Source organism: Chiloscyllium plagiosum, unplaced genomic scaffold (assembly GCF_037043375.1).
Source record: "Chiloscyllium plagiosum isolate Xiang-an unplaced genomic scaffold, Cpla_swu_hap1 HiC_scaffold_11, whole genome shotgun sequence".
In the NCBI taxonomy this organism is placed as follows: Eukaryota; Metazoa; Chordata; class Chondrichthyes; order Orectolobiformes; family Hemiscylliidae; genus Chiloscyllium; species Chiloscyllium plagiosum.
The window spans coordinates 51,314,094-51,336,112 of NW_028270149.1; the positions used below are offsets into that span (position 1 = coordinate 51,314,094).

Genomic DNA, 22,019 nt, shown 5'->3' on the forward strand with positions numbered 1-22,019 from the left:
GATTTATTCTCTGTTCTACAATGTAGCTACTGTTAGAGGCCCAATAGACGACTCCAACCATTATCTTCTTCCCCTCGTTATTTCTTACCTCCATCTATGCTGATTCTACATCTCACAATCCAAGGTAATTTTGCCCCATCATGCTTATTCCAATCCTTAAATGAAAAAGTTACCCCCACCATCCTTCCTGTTCTTTCCAACAGTCACATACCCCTAAGCTTTGATCTCCTTGTAACTGTGTCTGGACACAAGATCAGACCTCAATTTGTGCCATGACTTCATTGTTGTTCTGAATGCTGCACATATTGAAATAAAACACCATTAATTTTGTGTTTTTGACACTTTTTCCACTTTCACCTGATTTCCTTTATATAACATTTAGAGAAATAAATGGAGGGTGAAGAGAGGAAGGTGGAAGTGAAAACACAAACAGATCAACCATGATCTTACTGAATGATAGAAAAGGCTTGAAGGATTAAAAGATGTGTTTCTACTCTTATTTCATATATAATTGTATGTAGTTAAGGAATAAGATAATAGAGATGCAGTGGCAGATATTTCAAAGGATATTTCAGAATACACAGAACAATTACATTTCAAAGAGAAAGGAAAAGTTTAAGCAGCAGACCCAATATCCATTGATAATTAAATTGCAAATAATTGTGAAAACACAGACTGCAGGTCAAAAGATTGGACAGAACATAAACAACTAAAAACAAAATTGAGAAAAATAAAAATGGGGAAAAACTACACTCCTATTATGCTAGAAACATAGAAAATCTTGTCACCTGTTCATATTAAAATCTAAAAATTTTAAAAATGACTGCCTGTCCTATATTAATTCCCAGACACTCATTCTAAGGAAAAAATAAGAAAATGGCAGACAAACTGAACATGCTTTTGTGAAAGAGAAAGGGAACCACTGGATGTACTATGCTTAGATTTCCAGAAGGCATTTGATAAAGATGCCACAACAAACATTACTGTGTAAAATAAAAGCTCATGCTACAGAAAGTAATCTGTTGGTATAAATGAATATTATCTTGTTAACAGGAAACAGATTAAGCAAAAATAGATAACAAAAAAAGCAGAACTTGCTGGAGAAGCTCAATAGGTCTGACAATCATCTGTGAAGAGAAAACAGCATTAATAGAGTCCAGAGACTCGAAGTTCTGAACATTGTTCGTAATGTGTGGTGTATTTCAACTTGTCGCAGCTTAGCTGGAACATTTAGTAAATAATATGCTAATTTATGTAGACTATACAGTTTACCTAAACTGTTCTCCACCTCAACAAATGCACAATGTGGTACTTCGTAACTCAATAAGTCAACAAACACTCAACCAATTCCAAATCTCACACAGCTTTTTGATCTTTTACGCAACACTTAAAGCAGATATTTTTGATGTACATTGCAGTGTCAAGAAAATCAAGTAACTACACGAAAGTCAGCTGAACGTGCTATAACCTTATAGCTAGCATATAGAAAATGAGGCAGATTTCTAAGACAACCCAGCGACTGTGGTCAACATGACTGAATCTAGCCTCTTTTTCTAGACTTTACAGAAAGCAACTCACTGACATCTGCTCAAGTGCATTTAAGGATGGGCAATAATACTGGCCTAGCCAACAATATTCTCATCACAAAGGGAAGTAGGAAAACATTATATTCAATGGTGAACATTCTCACTTCAAACCTCGAGGCAGATGAGAATGGTTGGACTGAGGAAAGTCCCTGCAGGAATTCCTTCAGTAATGTCTTGGTGTGCAAATAATTGTCCTCCATAAACCACTGCCATCCTTCTTTGAGTCAAGTATGATGGCAACTAAAGAATAGTTTTCTTAATGAACTAAATTTTACACGTGCCCTTTGATGGCACAGTCAGTCACATGCTGTCTTGATGTCAAGGGCAGTTACTTCCACAAATCAGCTCTTTAATCCATATTTGTTTAAAGGCTGTAAGAACAAACTAAGCACTGATTGTCAGATTAATGAGCAAATACTTGGTACTGTTACCAATAACACCTTAAATTTCGCTGACAATTGAAATGAACTGATGGTGTGCAAATTGACTGGATTTTATTTGCCTTGCCTTAAGAAGACAGGGAATACCTGGGAAAAAACTTCCACTTCTTTGGTCGATGCTTTGGTAATTGTACTGGAATAGCTTGGTTACAGGTGCAGCTAGCTCTGCAGCACAGGTGTTCAGCACTGTAGCCAGACTGTTGTCAGGACCCCATTTGCCTTTCATGTATCCAGCTGTTTCTGATATTGCATGGAGAGAATCAAAATAGTTTGACTACTAGATTCTGTGATTGTGGGAGCTCAAGAGGAGGCAGTAACACATAACCTCCACATTTTTAGGAGAAACTAGTTGCATATGTTTCAATCTTTTGCACTCGCTTCCTTATAGGTGGTATCAAGGATTTTTTTATTTAGTTACATTGCTGCTTTCCATTAGTTGTTTAACTGCTCACCGCCATTCATGACAGAATATGGCAGAACATTTATATACTTTTATATATTTAAATCAGTAATGCTATTCAGCTACTCTTGGTGATAAGCTTGAAGTCCTTATCCAGAATTCATTCTGAGCCCTTGTTATATGTTGCTTCAAAGGTATTAAATACAGAGAAGCATTAATTCACCAGCAAAGGAAGCATACCAGGTTGTAATGAGGAGGCGACTTCTTTACCTATGTTTGACCTGATGCCATGAAACCAATTGGTTTCTGGAGTCACTACTTGCAAGTTAAATACCAGGACCACTACATGACTGACTATAAATATGAGTGCGTTACCACCTTCAGGCCAGGCCATCTGGTGAGGGCACTGGAACAGGTATGATAGTATCAGGCTTTTTCTCCAATTCCAATTTTGGTACAAGTCTCTAGAAGTTCTTGGAATTATAAGGAACAAATGACCTGGAAATGGTTTTTTAATACAAGTAATTCTTCTATAACGTGACGGTTGTGTTCTTGTGCAACCCCGCATCATAGAAAAATCGCGCTTTAAATACGGTGTTTTAAGTATTGACAATATAACCGCATTACAGCAAATATACATTTTAAAAATTTGCACTTTAGAAGCAGTGTCGCCAACTTGTCAATCGCATCATCGCGAATGTGCGTTAATGAAACGCGTGATATACTAGGACAACCTGTATTCCAAACCTAGGTGGTTGCTGAATGGGACATCTGGTTTTCCTACCTAACAAAGATGACAGAGTTCCTTTCTTAACAAACATTAGTGAACAGATAGATTTCGAAGATATCCCAGCAATCATGGTGAACATTACTGAATCTAATCTCTTATTTTAGATTTTACTTAATTGACTGAATCCCCCAGCTACTGTGACAGGATCACATATTTGGATCATTAGTTGAGGCTGCTAAGCTACTAGTTCAGAGACATGGTATTCCAATCATACTCATATTCAGGATGGGAAACACTAATTCAGAAGTACAGAAATGATGTTTCAGTTGTGTTTAGTCTTCAGGAGACCCCACCTGGTTTATATGTTCAGTTTTTGGCATAATAACTTCTAATGTAGATAGAAATCAGAGTAAAGAATTTAAAGAACAGGTTTCATAAACATGTTTTATATTTCTTGGGGTTTAGATGATAGAAATGTTGAGGTGTTTAAAATGATGATTTGACTCGATATGGTTGGGATAAGCTATTCCCTCTGGTAGGAGGAACTGGGATAGAGAGCACAATGGAATTTTGAACTTGCTCTTTCAAAAAAACTATGGATGTAGGGCAATTGAGATTTAAGATTATTAACAGACTTTTGTTGGGCAAGGGAATCAAGGGACAGAGAACAAAAGCACGCTAAACAGCACGGGTACAAATAAGATACGATTTAACTGAATGGCAGAGCAGGCCCAAAGTTCCAAATAGCCTACTGTTCCAGTGTTCTCCTGACCACTGTGTTCACATCAGAACTTATCAACAGAACACAAAAATATTAACTGTACACAATTCATATCTAAAATGAAGAGATCACTTCATCAACTTTCTCAATACTATGTAACATTCAAGTTGGGTAAAGTGATGGGATGTGAACCCATTGATCTGGGTCTCTGGATTACTAGCCCAGTGACATTATCACTACACCACCGCTTCCTCTTTGTAGTGGGTGAGAAGTGTAGTCAGCAGGATTTGAACCTTTGTTGTGAGACCCCATGGATTTCTAACCTAAAGCCCGATCACTCAAATACAATCACAGGCCTTTAATAGATGAAAGTCAGGAATGGGCTTCCCAACCCCATGTATGCATCCTTTCGTGCCTCATTTGTTGTGTTTTTTTTGGCCAATGTCTAAGATTCTTCAGATGCAAAATCTTTATATTCCAGAACTCTCTTTTTGGATCTCATCACCGTATCTCTCTCCTCTTCATCCAAATTCTTCAAAATGTAATTCTTTAAGTTTACTTCGGTCACCTCCCTTAACTTCTCTACCACTGTCTCAACATTTCCAAGAACTCCTTTATCCAAGGTTTGGAACATATTGTTTCATGAAAGTTTCTATATAAATTACCGTTAATGGAATTCAATAAATGAAACATATTTTCACTATTATATAGCAAGCAATCTTGTCTTCCTCCTTATCCGCATTTCAGCACATATCACAAGAGTCTGATGCAGTCAGCAGGAAGAGTGGCATTCTCAGTCCACAGAATAATTGTAGTCTAAATACTCTGACAATATTAACAAAAATCATTCCAATAGTTTGCAATCTAAAAATGATGCACATAATATTGCAACTGACTACAATTGCCTTTTCATCATTTAAAAGATAAACAGTAACAATTTCATTACAGCCAGTAAAAAGACAGTATACAATGTGCAATGCTAGTCATGCAAGTTGGTAGATTTCGTGCGAATGCATTGTTTTACTATCAAGAAAGGATGTAGTCAGGACCAGTTTAACACAAGATTACATTTAATTCCTTCTTGGATTTGAGTGCCACTTTCAGATCTGACATTTAGTCCTTGCCCATGGTTACAAAAGAGGTGGTGATTTGTCATCTTATTATCATACTGGTATTTGACTCATACAACTGAGTGGTTAGACCACTTGTGGACTTGAGATTTAAACACTACCTATTATGGGGTGGAACTGGAATTACATACAGGTTAGATGGGCAGGGACAGATTTTTGCTTCTGGATAAAAATAACATTAATAAAGTTGAACATTGCACAAAATCAAAGGGGAAATATACCCTGGAATCACAAAGCTCATTTAGAGTTTTTAAAAAAGCACAGGTCTAAAAATATAAATGGAAATAGATTTCAAACTATGATCCTCAAAATAACAAATCTCACAACTAACAACACTGGCTGATCATCTTTCTCTTCACCAAACCTATAACAAACATTAGAGAATTAAGTTGCAATAATCCAAAAACTATTATCCTCTATTATGGCGAGATAAAAGAAAGACTGGCAGTAGAGGATTTTACTATTTCTAACAGTCAGAAGTGGCTCTCATGTATTTTGCCTAATATTTGCAACATTTTGCATTTAAAAAAAACAAAAGCAGAAGCTGCCTTCAGTTTCCGATTACAACATAACTGGCAGAGACTCAGTCTGGAGGAAAATAAAAACCTGCCAAAATGCATTCTGAATGTGGCAATAGGTTGGGGAGGGGTGCTGGGGTGGGGACTAGGTGATAGAAGAGTTATAGAGTGTGCAGGGGAACAATAAGCTTGCAGACAGCATATAGCAGGGTTCAGTATACGGAATAAAGTTGTTTAGAGGCAGCAACACAAAAAAAAACATGGAATTTCTAGAGATACACATCTCAGAAAACATGAATTTGATAACATAACACAAATTAGAGCAGGAGAAGGTCATAATTGTCTCTGTTGTCTGATCTATCATTCAATAATTTCCATTTATATTTTTAAACCAATGCTGTATTTGTTTAAGCTAATGATGTCCACTACTGCACCCTATACCCATGTAACTCAATTCCCTTGCTGTCTAACAATTCAGCAATTTATCCATTGATCAAACATGCCTGGTACTCTGGGGGTAGACAATTCCATAACTTCAACATCTTTTCTTAAGTTGGTGTGCATTGACTGCAAAGCAAGGACATTCACTTGCACAGCACCTTACAAACATCTTGGCAATGTCAAAACAAGTAGACTCTGATTTATCTGAAAAGGAGCAAGGAAATGGCGTTCACTTATACCCAGTCTCTTGCTGTCAGATGTTTCTTACACATAGGACTGTTTGGTGGTAAAGAGATTCAAATCCAGGCTTCTAATCGATAGATCACACAAGCATATCAAAAAGACTCATGTATGTGCATTTAGACAGTCATATCTAAACAAGAGGTAAACTTCTGACATATTCTATCGAATAGCAGATCAACTTGAATAAATCACAACAAATACAAAGCCAAATAAAAACATGTACATACTTACTCATATTCACCTTTGTTTTCAATGAGATACAAAACTCTAGGTACTTTCAGCCCATCTTTCAGCTCAGAACCATTGACAGCTTTTCAAATTATTAAGGAACCATATATTTCAGTTCAACGAGGACACAAGTAAACATGTAATCAAAGTAGTAATTATCGTCATTCTTTAGGAATATCTACATCCAAATTTCACCTTTCAGCAAATACAGATGTACAAAAATTAGATTTGAAGTTGGATGCAGCAGAGAAAGAAAAAAAGTGAGGAAACTAAAGACACCAATTGAATCAAGGGATATAGCAATTTGGTTATAGCCTTCATTGGTCCTGCATTGAAAATTCCCTTTCGCTCACTTAAATTTCAAAAATACAAAATAGTGACAAAACAAGTCTAATACCAATCAAAATCTAAAGTGACACCTAAAATTCCAAATGAAACAAATTTAAATAAAAGGCAAAAATTGAGGCCAGTTTCTAACTTGATTCTCACTTTTGAACTGAAAATCTGAATATAACAAACTGAAATAAAACAAAAGCATTGCATATGATTAATGTTTTAGTTATAAAGACAAATTCTAGAGTGCATAAATTTAAACTGATATCTAATGTCACTTAGAATCACTGATAAATTTTGAATTAGAGGATACGAGCTGTTTTTTTTAATGTAGTAAAATATATTAATGTTATTGTTTAAGGTAATGTAGTAAGGAGTATGATAGTATCAAATGCATCATGCATTATTCCATGAATAACTAAGAAAAGTCACTCAATTTTATCTATCATAATTAATTAGTCTTTTATTATCTTGACTAAAACATTTTCACCACCTCAACCTGAATTAAAACCCTGGATTTTACTTGTTTTTTCCAGAAAACTATTAGTGGTTGCGTCAACTGGATATGTGTAAGCTAGATGCAAACAGTTTACGGAACATTTGCAAAATGCATTATTACCTATCTTGATGTTGAAATAACTTGATGTTGCCCTTCATTCTGTAATGATAGCAAAGCTCAAAACTATGTCTCAGAAAAGATGCACAATTAAGTATTAACAAGTCCTTCACTGTACTGAAGAACGCAATATTAAACTTACAAACTGTAATGCCATGAATTTTGTTTTCAATGAAAAGATTATTAACCAAAGATACCATTTGCTTTTAATACAAATTCAAGATTTTTAAAGCAATCTGATTACAATTCATACTGAATAAAACGTATGCATTTCTATTTGTCAAAATACATATACATATGTATTTAAATACATATTTAAATATTTTTCACCATGCTTTCTTCAATTTGTGCCAGTTGCTTCTCCCACTGGTAAATATAATAATCACAGCACAATTCCCCAACTATCAGCCGAGAATGTTACAGGTGGCAAGTATCATTTAGTTAGGTTGTCCACAAGCATAATGATGAATATGGAGTATTATAAAATTGCCTGTAAAATTCCAAAATCTAATTTTACAAAATTACAATATTGCGACAAACAAATGAAAGGCATGTAATATCTTTCTTCACTGAATATTTTGAAGGGAATAAAAGTTCAACCAATGAGATATTTTTGTACTTTTAAATCTGTTCCTCTCTCTCAATTGCACAAACAGTAATTGAATAAATGATCAACTACTCAATTTTTGGTGAAACTAGTGTGGGGATGAATAATGCTCAGGCCAACATCAGCAATTTCTTCTGAATTATGCCAAGAGATTGTTTTGCTCAATTGAGGCAAAACGAGCTTCAGTTTAATATTGCACCAGAAAGACAAAAACTTAAGAATACAGTATTCGCTGAGTATTATACAGTATTGCCAACTTAAGAGTATGCACAGCATTGAGGTTTCAACGTGGGTCATTCTCACTTAAGATGGGAAAGCATAATCACTGAACCACATCTGCACAGGCCAGTAAACAGGGTCACAATTTATATCATTGCACAATGGCCTTTTATAATACATTTGTGGGATACAGACATCACTGACTAGGCTCACATTTATTGCCTATCCCTTATTGCCCTTAATGTAGTACTGAGCTGCCTTCTTGGACCACTCAAAGAAACATCTACAGTGCTGATCGGAAAGGAGTTCCCTGATTTTAACTCAATATATTACAGAACATGATGTATGTGTTCAAATGTACCAAATAGTTCCAGAGATGTAGAGGAATAGATAGCAAAGATGATTCTTGATAGGAGCGAGGGTGACAGGATAGTTATGGGGGACTTCAACTTCCCAAATATTGACTGGGAATACTATAGTTCAAGTACTTTAAATGAATCAGTTTTTGTCCACTGTGTGCGGGAGGGTTTTCTGACACAGTATGTAGACAGGCCAACAAGGGGCAAGGCCACATTAAATTTGGTACTGGGTAATGAACCCAGCCAGGTGTTAGATTTGGAGGTAGGTGAGCACTTTAGTGATAGTGATCATAATTCAGTTATGGTTACTTTCATGGTAGAAAGGGATAGATATACACTGGAGGGCAAGAGCTACAGCTGGGGGAAAGGTAATTACAATGTGATTAGACAAGGTTTAGGATGCATAGAATGGGGAAGGAAACTGCAGAGCATGGGTGCAATTGAAATTTGGAGTTTTTGCAAGGAACAGTTACTGTGCATCCTTGATAAATATGGACTTGTCAGACAGGGAAGAAGTTGTTGAGTGCAGTAGCCGTGGTTTACTAAGGAAGTTGAATCACTCTGCAAGAGAAAGGTGGTGACTTACGTTAGGATGAGATGTGAAGGCTCAGTTGGGGCGATTGAGAGTTACAAGGTAACCAGGAAAGAACTAAAGAGAGAGCTAAGACAAGCCCAGGAAGGGACATTCCCCAGATAGGATCAAGGAAAACCCTAAAGATTTCTATAGGTATATAGGGGATAAAAGAATGACCAAAGTAAGATTAGGACCAATCAAGGACATTAGTGAAAAGTTGTGTGTGGAATCAGAGGAGATAGGGGAAGCACTAAATGAATATTTTGCGTCAGTATTCACACTGGAAAAAGACAATGCTGTTGAGGACAATACTGAGAAACAGGTTACTAGACTAGGTGGAATTGAGGTTCACAAGGAGGAGGTGTTAGAAATTATGAGAAGTGTGAAAATAGATAAATCTCTTTGGCTGGATGGGATTTATCCTAGGATTTTCTGGGAAGCCAGGGAGGAGATTGCTGAGCATTTGGCTTTGATCTTTATGTTGTCATTGTCTACAGGAATAGTACCAGAAGACTGGAGGATAGCAAATGTTTTTCCCTTGTTCAAGAAGGGGAGTAGAGACAACCCTGGTAATTATAGACTAGTGAGCCTTACTTTAGTTGTGGGTAAAGTGTTGGAAAAGATTATAAGATATAGGATTTATAATTATCTTGATAAGGATAAGTTGATTAGGGATAGTCAACATGGTTTTGTGAAGGGTAGGTCGTGTCTCTCAAACTTTATTGAGTTCTTTGAGAAGGTGACCAATCAGGTGATGAGGGTAAAACAGTTGGCGTGGTGTATGTAGATTTCAGTAAGGCGTTTGACAAGGCTCCCCATGGGAGGCTACTGCACAGAATACATAGACATGGGATTGAGGGCTATATAGTAGTTTGGATCAGAAATTGGTTAGCTGAAAAGACAGAGGGTGGTGGTTGATGGGAAATGTTCATCCTGGAGTTCAGTTACTAGTGGTGTACTGCAAAGATCAGTTTTGGGTCCACTGCTATTTGTCATTTTTATAAACGACCTTGATGAGGGCATAGAAGGATGGGTTAGTAAACTTGTGGATGACTCTAAGGTCGGTAGAGTTGTGGATAGTTACGAAGAATGTTGTAGGATACAGAGGGACATAGATAAGCTGCAGAGCTGGGCTGAGAGGAGGTAAATGGAGTTTAATGCAGAAAAGTGTGAGGTGATTCACTTTGGAAGGAGTAACAGGAATGCAAAGTACTGGGCGAATGGTAAGAGTCTTGGTAGCGTAGATGATAGTCAGATCTCAGTGTCCATGTACATAGATCACTCAAGTTGTCACGCAGGTTGATAGGGCTCGAGAGTGTGGTGCTGGAAAAGCACAGTCGGTCAGGCAGCATCAGTGAAGCAGGAGAATTGATATTTTGGGCATAAGCCCTTCATCAGGAATGAGGCTTGTGTGTCAGAGCTGAGAGATAAATGGGAGGGGGTTGGGGTGAGGGGGAGGTAGCTGGAAAGTGATAGGTATGGAGGTGAGGGAGAAGGTGATAGGTCAGAGGGGGCAGTGATGGATGGGTTCGGAGGACGGTGCCAAGTTGGAGGCTCGGGACTGGGATAATGTAAGGGGGGGGGGGGGGAGCTGTTGAAACCCACATTTATCCCGTGTGGTTGCAGGGTCCCAAGGCTGAATATGAGGCGTTCCTCCTCCAGGCGTTGGGTGGTAATGGTTTGACAGTGAAGGAGGCCCAGGATCTGCATGCCCATGATGGAGTGGGAGGGGGAAGGGGCGTTGAAGTGTTCAGCCACAGGGTGGTGGGGTTGGTGGGTGCGGGTGTCCCAGAGATGTTCTCTGAAACGATCCGCAAGAAGGCGTCCTGTCTCCCCGATGTAGAGGAGACCCACCTGGTGCAACGGATGCAGTAGATGATATTGGGAGAGGTGCAAGTGAATTTCTGATGGATGTGGAAGGATCCCTTGGGGCCTTGGAGGGAGCTGAGGGGAGTGGTGTGGGCACAGGTTTTGTACTTTCTGCAGAGGCAGGGAAAGGTGCCACGAGTGGGGTGTGGGTCGGTGGGGTGTGTGGACCTGACGAGGGAGTCATGGAGGGAATGATCTTTTCAGAATGCTGAAAGGGGTGGGAGGGAAATAAATCTCTGGTGGTGATATATTGGGACCCTGCTCCAACTAACAAGCCTCATTCCTGATGAAGGGCTTATGCCAGAAATGTCGATTCTCCTGCTCCTCAGATGCTGCCTGATCGGCTGTGCTTTTCCAGCACCACACTCTCGACTCTGATCTCCAGCATCTGCAGTCCTCACTTTCTCCAGGTTGATAAGGCTGTTAAGAAGGCATACAGTGTGTTAGCTTTTATTAGTAGAGGGATCAAGTTTCAGAACCATGAGGTCATGCTGCAGCTGTACAAAACGCTGGTGTGACTGCACTTGGAGTATTGCATTCAGTTCTGGTCACTGCATTATAAGAAGGATGTGGAAGTGTTGGAAAGGGTTCAGACTAGAAGGTTGCCTGGTATGGAGGGAAGGTCTTGCAAGGAAAGATTGAGGGACTTGAGGCTGTTTTTGTTACATGAGAGAAGGTTGAGAGGTGACTTAATTGAGAAATAAAAGATAATCAGAAAGTTAGATTGGGTGAACAGCGAGAGCCTTTTTCCTTGAATGGTGATGGCTAGCACGAGGGGACATAGCTTTAAATGGAGGGGTGATAGATATAGGACAGATGTCAGAGGTGGTTTCTTTACTCAGAGAGTAGTAGGGGCGTGGAACGCACTGCCTGCAACTGTAGTAGACCCACTGGTATTAAGGGCATTTAAATGGTTGTTGGATAGGCATATGGATGAGAATGGAATAGTGTAGGTTAGATGGGCTTGAGATTGGTTTCACAGGGCAGCGCAACATCAAGGGCCAAAGGGCCTGTATTTCACTGTAAAGTTCTATGTTTATTTACATTACAAAGAAGATACCTCAACTCTAACACCCACTCTACTTGCAAAATATTAACGCTACTGTTAGAAGCAGAAGATTTACCAAGTATTAAGTGCAGTGAATTTTAATCAAAAATGGTTTGACTTATGTAGAAATATGAATAAACATTATGGAAATTAAAAAGAAATTGAATAGATGCCTGGCAGTGATTACAGCATGTTATGAAGGACATATGGAATTGTATAGAAAAATAAAACTGTTACAAACAAGATCTGGGAAAAAAAATTGGAGACCATCTGAGTAAACCAAGGCTCAAAAGACCACATAGATGTTCCTAACCCTCTTTCTCCACATCTACTATCCTAAATTTCTTGTTCCTTTGCATTTTCCACAGGTGACACATTCCAGATATTCATCAAATCATACAAAACACACCTAAATGTAAACTGTTCTAAATTCTCTTCCAAAGTGAAAACTGAACCAAACAGTCAAATTTATGACTTCAAAATCATTAACAATCCACCTTACCTGGCCATGTATCCTTTAGCAATCTGAATAACTCAGGAACATATTCCAAAAATTCTTTCCTTCAATTTCCTTGCTCTATTGTTGCAGTTTACACTTCCGATCCAAGAGATCAGTTTGGATAGCCTTTACTATACTTCCACCATGTCAAAATAGAGAACATCTGAAAGATTTCAGAATCAATGATGTACAAACAGAAGGCTTATTGATGTGGTTTTCTAAATCAATCATGTTGCATAAAGACGACTTATGCCTGATGAGAAACTGAACCACTGGGGTCTTTTTAAAAAACCTACTCAACTTAGTTAGCCCAGTTGACTGGACAACTGATTTGCAAAACAGAACACTAAAAACATGGGTTCAATTCTTGCACCAACTGAGGTTACTATGAAGGGCTTTCCATAATTCCTTGCCTTACCTGAGATATGGAGAACCACAAACAAAGTTCTTTCTTTCAAATGGCCTGCTTTGAATATGGTAAATATAGCAATCATAATATTGGAATAACAATGTTGGAAACTTTAATCTTGAACACTCTGTCTGAACTTATGCAAACAAATGCATAAATTCATAGTCCAATTTGGTATTTGCATCAGAACATTATCACCACCTATTTTTGTAATAAGCGATCAAATGCACAATGGGAGATTATGTTACGCTATAAAGGAGAAGGTCTGTGCATGCTTAGTTAGATGATCTAACCTGAGTAGTAATTAAAAGTACAACTGACTTCAACACCTTGAAACTGACAAACATTTTAAACAATTCTACTTAAGGGAGGTGAATGCCTTGTGGTATTATTGCCAGGGCATTAATCCAGAGACACAAGTAATGTTCTGGGGACCTGGAATTCAATAAAAACCTGGAATTAAGAGTCTAATGATGACCACAAAACCATTGATGATTGCTGGAAAAACCTATATGCTTCATTAATGTCCACAAGGGAAGGAAACTCTATGTTTACATAGTCTGGCCTACATGTGCCTCCAGAGCCACAGCTACAGGAGGGAATTTTAATTGCCCTCTGGGCAATTATTGCTGCAGCAACGTTCACAACGCGAATGAATAAAACAACTGAGAAGGGAAACAACAGGAATCCTACTCTCGTTTGGTATGTTACGATTCCAACCAAATACGCTGGCATCAGTTGGAGGTGGGATGAGGTTCAGTTGCGATGCGCCTCACAGTACAATGATCCATCACCATTCAGCTTGATCCTCTTAGGGGCTTGCCATCGGATTCGTCCAAAACTTTGCGGGGGGCTAACACCATACATCGATTAACTGATCTATGCATATGTCAATACTACATCAATACAAAACTGGAGAACTTTGAATTAGCCAATTCTGTTTAATATACAAGTTTACAAACGACAACGAAGTATCTTTATCCCAAACTAATGATCTCACGCATCAGTATTGCGGGGCAAAGCCATATAAAGGGCGGACTGCAGAGCACCAACTCAGCAACAAAACAAACCTTTCCCGCAAACTCTGCAAGTAAAGCTTTTCTAGCAACTAACAAAGCGTTCAGGATAAATTCTCCAAAACAAATTAAAGAAAAACACACCAAAGCTTCACTGATCAGCAACCACAGGGCTAACATATCACGGGCAGGGCGCAGCGATGGAAGGAGTGTATTGGGCCGGAGTGTGGCCGCTGCTCGGAGGATTCTGGCCGGGCCCAGGACTGGGCCAGCTCTTTGATCCGGCCCGAGCCCGAGCCCGAGCCCGAGCCCGAGCCGCAGCTTGTTTCTGTCATGTTTCTCGGTTGCCAGGATCCCGGCCCTGTGTTACAGCCCGCCCCTAAATCTCAATCTCCACATCCGCCCCAAGTTGAAAGGATATTATCACGGGCTTGCCCCGTCCTCTCGGTGCCGGTTTCTCCATAAAGCCTCCCAAAGCGGAGCTCCCGGAGCCGCCGCGCACTCCCGACGACAGCTCGGTGCCTTCACCTCGGCGACATTGCTTCAGTCAGCCAACGCCAACGAGTTCGATCCTCCCACTGGGCAGGCCAAGAGCGGCGCCACCTTCCGTCCTCGAGCGTGCGGCGCTGCCTTCCTTCACGTGCTGGTGCAATCCTGGAGTGCAGCAGAGTTTGCACACATCAGTCTAATTATGGCACGTTTTACTAAGTCTCAAAATAAGCGACAAAGTGTATTTAAGAACGCTGCAAAATATAATGCTTTTCTAATTCTCATAACATTGTTTCTAATTAGGGCATCTCGAACATTGATGTGAAGGTGCCGGTGTTGGATTGGGGGTGGAGAACATTAAAAATCACACGATACAAGGTTATAGTCCAACGGGTTTATTTTCAGAGCCGTGGTCTTCATCAGGTAGCTGTATTGCAGGACCATAAGACGCAGAATTTATTGCAAAAGATTACAGTGTCATGCAACTGAAATAATATATTGAACAAACTTAGATTGCTGTTCAGTCTTTCATCTTTTAGAATGGGTTGCAGGTTTCGATTTATTAATATGTAAATCCCAGAACTTATTTTACGTCACGTTCTTGAGATGACTTAAGGTTTTATAAGAAAAAGTGACATTTCAGCTCAGACAATGCATTAAAGTTGTGAGGTTAGAGTCTAAGTTATCTTGACAATATGATTTAAAAGATATTCTGGGATTTACACATTAATGAACCAAAACCTGCAACCCATTCTAAAAGATGAAAGACTTAACAGCAATCTAGGTTTTTTTTAGATTAGATTCCCTACAGTGTGGAAACAGGCCCTTCTGGCCAACCAGTCCACACCGACCCTCAAGAGTAACACACCCAGACCCATTTCCCTCTGACTAAAGCACCTAACACTGTGGGCAATTTAGCATGGCTGATTCACCTGACCTGCACATCTTTGGACTGTGGGAGGAAACTGGAGTACCCGGAGGAAACCCACGCAGACATAGGGAGAATGTGCAAACTCCATACAGACAGTCGCTCGAGGCTGGATTTGAACCTGGGACCCTGTTCAATATATTGGTTCAGTTGCATGACACTAATCTTTTGCAAGAAATTCTGTGACTTACAGTACTGCTCAACAGCTACCTGATGACAGAGCAAAGATCAGAAAGAAAGTGCTTCCAAATAAACATGTTGGACTACAAGGTAAAAACAATGACCTGCAGATGATGGAAACCAAATTCTGGATTAGTGGTGCTGGAAGAGCACAGCAGTTCAGGCAGCATCTAAGGAGCAGCGAAATCGACGTTTTGGGCAAAAGCCCTTCATCCTGATTTCGCTGCTCCTTGGATGCTGCCTGAACTAGGGTGCTCTTCCAGCACCACTAATCCAGAATCTTGGACTATAACCTAGTGTGTGTTTTTTTAACTATCTCTAACATTAATTGTACCCCAAAAGTGACACTAAAACCTCAGCAAAACCCACACTACAACATCTGAATGTACAGTTCCCAATACATCCTCTAGTCACAGAAGAATGGGTACATAGAACATAGAATGTTACAGCGCAGTACAGGCCCTTCAGCCCTCAATGTTGTGCCAACCTGTGAAATTACTCTGATGCCCACCTAACATACACTGTTCCATTATTATCCATATGTATGTCCAACGACCATTTAAATGCCCTTAATATCAGTGAGTCTATTACCATTGTAGGCAGCCCATTCCAGGTCCCTACCACTGTCTGAGTAAAGAAGCTACCCCGATACCTGTTCTAAATCTATCACCCCTCAATTTAAAGCTTTGTCCCATCATGTTAGCCTTCACCGTCTGAGGAAAAAGGCTCACACTATCTAACCCTCTGATTATCTTATACGTATTGATTAAGTCACCTCTCAACCTTCTCTCCAATGAAAATAGTCTCAGTTCCATCAGCCTTTCTTCATAAGACCTTCCTTCCGTACCAGGCAACATCCCAGTAAATCTCCTCTGAACCCTTTCCAAAGCTTCCACATCCTTCCTATAATGCTGTGACCAGATCTGTAAGCAATACTCCAGGTGTGGCCTGACCAGTGGCTTGTACGGCTGAAGCATGACCTCGTGGCTCCGAAACTCAATCCATCTCCCAATAAATGCCAACACATCATATGCCTTCTTAACAACCCTATCAATCTTGGTGGCAACTTTCAGGGATTTAGGCACCTGGACACCGAGATCTCTCTGGTCATCCACACTGCCGAGAATTTTACTATTAGCCCAGCACTCTGCATTCCTGTTACTTCGTCCGAAGTGAACTACTTCACACTTTTCCACATTAAACTCCATTTGCCAATTCTCATCCCAGCTCTGCATCTTCTCTATGTCACTTTGTAACCCACAACATCCTTTGGCACTATCCACAATTCTGCCTACCTTAGTGTCACCTGCAAATTTACTAACCCATCCTTCTACGCCTAACTCCAGATCATTTAGAAAAATGACAAACAGCAGTGGCCCCAAAACAGATCCTTGCAACATACCACTGGTAACTGAGCTTTAGGATGAACATTTCCCAACAACCACCACCTTCTATCTTCTTTCAGCTAGGCAATTTCTGATCCAAACCGCTAAATCACCTTCAATCCAGAAACTCCATATTTTGTGCAGTAGCCTACCACGTGGAACCTTATCAAATGCCTTACTGAAATTCATACACACTACATCAACCACTTTACCTTCATTCACCTATTTTGTCACCTTCTCAAAGAGCTCAATAAAGTTAGTGAGGCACGACCGACACTTCACAATACCGTGTTGACTGCCTAATCAAATTATTCCTTTACAGATGATTATAAATCCTATCTCTTATAACCTTTCCCAACCACCTGACCCACAACCGAAGTAAGGCTCACTGACCTATCATTGCTAGGGTTGTCCTGACTCCCCTTCTTAAACAAGGGAACAGCATTTGCTGTCCGCCAGTCTTTTGGCAGTACTCCTGTCGACAATGATGTCATAAAGATCAAAGCCAAAGACTCTGCAATCTCCTCCCTGGCTTGCCAGAGAATCCAAGAATAAATCCCATCCGGCCCAGGAGTCTTACCTATTTTCAGATCTTCCAAAATTGTTAAAACCTCCTCTTTGACAACCTCAATCCCATCTAATCTTGTAGCCTGTATCTCCTTATTCTCACTAACATTGCACTTTTCCAATGTGCATACTGACAAAAAGTATTCATTCCCCAATATCTTCAGTTTCCACACACAACTTTCCAGTACTATCTTTGATTGGCCCTAATCTTACTCTAGTCATTCTTTTATTCCTGAAATACCTATAGAGGTCACACTGGGCAGAAGTCATGTTTCCTTTCCGGGGACACCCCACCCATGCACAGTCAAAGCTGCAGAGGAGCAGCAGAAAACCATATGGTCAATTCCACAAACTGCAATCTGAAGTCAGGTCTGCTAGCAGACCACAAGAATTCACATTGCTTTTCCCTGCAGTTGACCTCCTCTCTGACATCAGGTACCAGAAATAATGAATATGTGACTGAAGGAGAACCAGAAGTTGAGGAACTACAGCATCAAATAACAGTGGACAAGGATTGTAACCTCATACATTTCATGCAAAAAGTAACACTAACTCATTCAAGCAATAAAAAGTACCTCAAATTAATAATGGCATATTTTACTATCTCTCCAAATATTGGACAAAGTGCTTTTGAAAACACTGCAAAACATATTGCTTTTCTAATTCTCTAATGAGGCCATCTCTAACATTGATGTGGAGATGCCGGTGTTGGACTGGGGTGGACAACATTAAAAATCACAAAACCACAAGTCTGTATCCCAATCTTGAGACTCTAACCTCATAACTTTAATGCATTGTCTGAGCTGAAATATCACTTTTTTTTAATAAAACCTTGTTATCTTGAGAATGAGACTTAAAAGAAGTTCTGGGATTTACATATTAACGAACCGAAACCTGCAGCCCATTTTAAAAGATGAAACACTTAACAGCAATCTAAGTTTGTTCAATATATCATTTCAGTTGCATGACATTAATCTTTTGCAAGCAATTCTGTGACTTACGGTACTGCTCCACAGCTGCCTGATGACTGAGCAGTGCTCTGAAAGATAGTGCTTCCAAATAAACCTGTTGGACTATAACCTGGTATTGTGTGATTTTTAAAATTGTCTCTAACATTAATCGCACCCCAAAAGAGACACTAAAACCTCAGAAAAACCCACACTACAACATCTGAATTTACAATACCCTGCAATTCCCAGTTCTGCATAGGCACACTGGGCAGAAATCATGCTTCCTCTCCAGGGACACCCCACCCAAGCACAGTCAAAGCTGCAGAAAGCAGCAGAAAACCATATGACCACTTCCACAAACTGTGCAATCTGAAGTCAGGTCTGCTAGTATACCACAAGAATCCACACTGATTTTCGCAGCAGTTGACCTCCTCTCTGACATCAGGTACCAGAAATAATTAATATGGGACTGAAGGAGAACCAGAAGTTGAGGAACTGCAGCATCAAGTAACAGTGAATAAGGATTGTAACCTCACACATTTCATGCAAATATTGACACTAACCCATTCAAGCAATAAAGCGTACAGATGTTTGGGTGCCAGTGAAGTGATATAACACACCTGGTGATGGTTAAAAATCACACAACACCAGGTTATATTCCAACAGGTTTATTTGGAAGCACTGGCTTTTGGAGCGCTGCTCCTTCATCAGGTAGCTGTGGGGCATATCTGAAGAAGTGCAGCCTGAATGGATTAACCGTGTTAAATTGGCCATACTGCCCAGGGATGCACAGGCTAAGTTGATTAGCCATGGAAAATGCAGGATTACAGGTGTAGGGTAGAGGGATGGGTCTAGGTGGTTGTGTGAACTCGATGGTCCCAAAGGCCGGCCTTCACACTGTAGTCATTCTATGATTCAAATGATATATCAAGCCTTCATACAGCAGTCCACATCTTCAATGTGAGGAAAGCTCAGAGTTCTGAACTAACACTTTCTGTCAAGTGCTGAATTAGACCAAGGATTTAAGAGGGATGAATCAGTATATGAGATCATTAAGTTCTGTCATTTGATAACAAAACAATGTTGAAAACCTTACTAACCATAATGGCCAATGGTTGTACAAACAAAGGGTGAAAATGAGGAGAAAAATAGACACATCCAGTAGAAAAAAAACTGAGTATGTTCACACAACTGTGCAACAGAAGAGCATGCATGCATCACAAATTGAACAGCTTTAATAAAGCTGACATAATACAAGGAACATTTCTCAGTAGAGCATTTTTCCTTTCATGACACAGTATTCATTTACAATAGTACTGCTGTCACTCTGGCAGAGTCTGAATAAATTTATGTTGAAATAAGTAAAAGCAGCTAATAATCATCCTTAGATTTTAACCATGATAAACAAGAATTAACTGTGCACTACAACACATTGAAAATAACTGACCTTTAATGCACAAATAAGATGAACCTTAATTTCATTTCTATGTTCAGCCAATTTCAAAATTACTTTCACTTGCAGGAAAGCTGGTCTTTTTTGTTTTTTTAAATTATTTTTGTTATCTTGGGATATTGGCATCACTGACAAAGCTAGCATTGATTGTCCACCCCAAATTGTCCTTGAATCAAGAGGCTCTCTAGAGCAATTAAAGCATACCTACGTTTCTGGAATTACATGTAGGCCAAGTCCAGTAAGGATGGCAGATATTTTGCTTAAATTCATTCTTAATTATGTAACAAGCAAGCCTTAAAGCAAAACATGAATGTTTAAATTCTGCAATGCTTAAAGACGGAAACATAGAAATTCAAAGGAGCTGCACGCACTTCACAGGCACAGAATGGCATGAGAAAATGTGGTGCACCAGTAGTGCAAGTCAAGTATGTACGAGTAACTGTTTCCTGATGTTTAACTGATGGGGATCTGGATTTGCAGTATTTATAACTAACATGAATGTGGGGAAGTTCCTTTCTATCTCAAGACTATCTCAAAAATTACATGAACGATATCAGTTTTTTATAATTAACTGCTTCTGCCTCAATTTTGTTCATTTATTGTGGGCAGAAGCATATTGGACTCTGAATAATTTGGGACATAACAAGAAACTTGAGAAAATTAAGTCAGAAGTCCAATGAGGCCTTTCTCAATATCAGATGCAACAAGTCCCATTTCCAACAGAGTTCCAATAGAGAGCTATTGAGACAATATTCTTGTAAGGTAGCAGTGGGATATCTATTGATAGGGCTTATTGCTTGGTATTACCTTCATTGACACCGAATTTCACCTCACAAATTTGCAAAGTCCTATTTTACCAAGCAGCTGATAGATACAATAGAAATTCTTGATGCCAGGAATTCACAAAATGGAAGTCAGAATGTGTACCTTGTGAATCCAATTTGCCATTTCATGAAATACAGGGAGAATCAGCCATTTCATTACAGTTCTGGCTCAAAGGTGGAAGACAGAGGGTGGTGGTGGAGGGTTGCTTTTCAGACTGGAGGTCTGTGACCAGTGGTGTACCACAAGGATCGGTGCTGGGTCCACTGCGTTTTGTCATTTATATAAATGATTTGGATGTGAACATAGGAGGTATGGTTAAGTAAGTTTGCAGATGACACCAAAATTGTATGTTTTATGGAGAGCAAAGAAGGTTACCTCAGAGTACAACGGGATCTTGATCAGATTGGCCAATAGGCCGAGGAGTGGCAGATGGAGTTTTAGATCAATGTGAAGTGCTGCATGTTAGAAAAGCAAATCGGGATAGGACTTATACACTTATTGGTTAGGTCCTTGGGAGTGTATCTGAACAAAGAGATCTTGAAAGTGGAGTCTCAGGTAGATAGGATAGTGAAGAAGGGGCTTGGTGTGCTTGGTTGGTCAGAGTATTGAATTTAGGGATTGGGAGGTCATGTTGCGGCTGTACAGTACATTAGTTAGGCCACTTTTGAAATCTTGTGTGCAAGTCTGCTCTCCCTGCTATTGGAAGGAAGTTGTGAAACTTGAAAGTGTTCAGAAAAGATTTACAAGGATGTTGCCAGGGTTGGATGGTTTGAGCTGTAGGGAGAGGTTGAATAGGTTGGGGCTATTTTCCCTGGAGCATCGGGGCTGAGTGATGACCTTATGGAGGTTTACAAAATCATGAGGGGAATGGATAGGGTGAATAGCCACGGTCTTTTCTCTGGGGTTTAGGACTCCAGAACTAGAGGGCATAGGTTTAAGGTGAGAGAGGATCATGCTGTAAGATTGAGTGAAATAGGAGTTGATGGGAAGGGTGAGGGCAGTAACAAATTAAAAATACTATATATGAATGCACGAAGCATTAGAAATAAGATGGATGAGCTTGAGGCTCTTTTGGAAATTGGCAGATACGATATTGTGGGGATAACTGAGACTTGGCTTCAAGTGGGCAGGGCCTGGGAAATGAATATTCAAGGCTACATGTGCTGTCGTAAGGACAGACTGACGGGCAGAGGGGGTAGGGTGGCCATGTTGGTAAGGGATGATATTCAGTCCCTTGCATGGGGAGACCTAGAATC

At 39.7% G+C, this 22,019-nt stretch overlaps 1 protein-coding gene across 4 annotated transcripts in view; it reads right to left on the reverse strand.

Annotated features, from left to right (window-relative positions):
• ocrl (OCRL inositol polyphosphate-5-phosphatase) overlaps positions 1-14,562 on the reverse strand; it is a 117,900-nt gene extending 103,338 nt beyond the window's left edge. For 2 of the 4 annotated variants that reach the window (XM_043704675.2, XM_043704674.2), the window contains exons 1-2: positions 14,408-14,557; positions 6,441-6,520 (exon numbers count right to left, since the gene is read on the reverse strand). In XM_043704675.2, the coding sequence (XP_043560610.1) occupies positions 6,441-6,520; positions 14,408-14,449 (122 nt within the window). In that variant the 5' untranslated portion in view covers positions 14,450-14,557. Of the gene's footprint in view, positions 1-6,436; positions 6,521-14,407 lie in introns of those variants that run through there. The other 2 variants (XM_087992051.1, XM_043704678.2) reach the window with 2 other exon arrangements.
• Between the last annotated feature and the right edge of the window lie 7,457 nt (positions 14,563-22,019).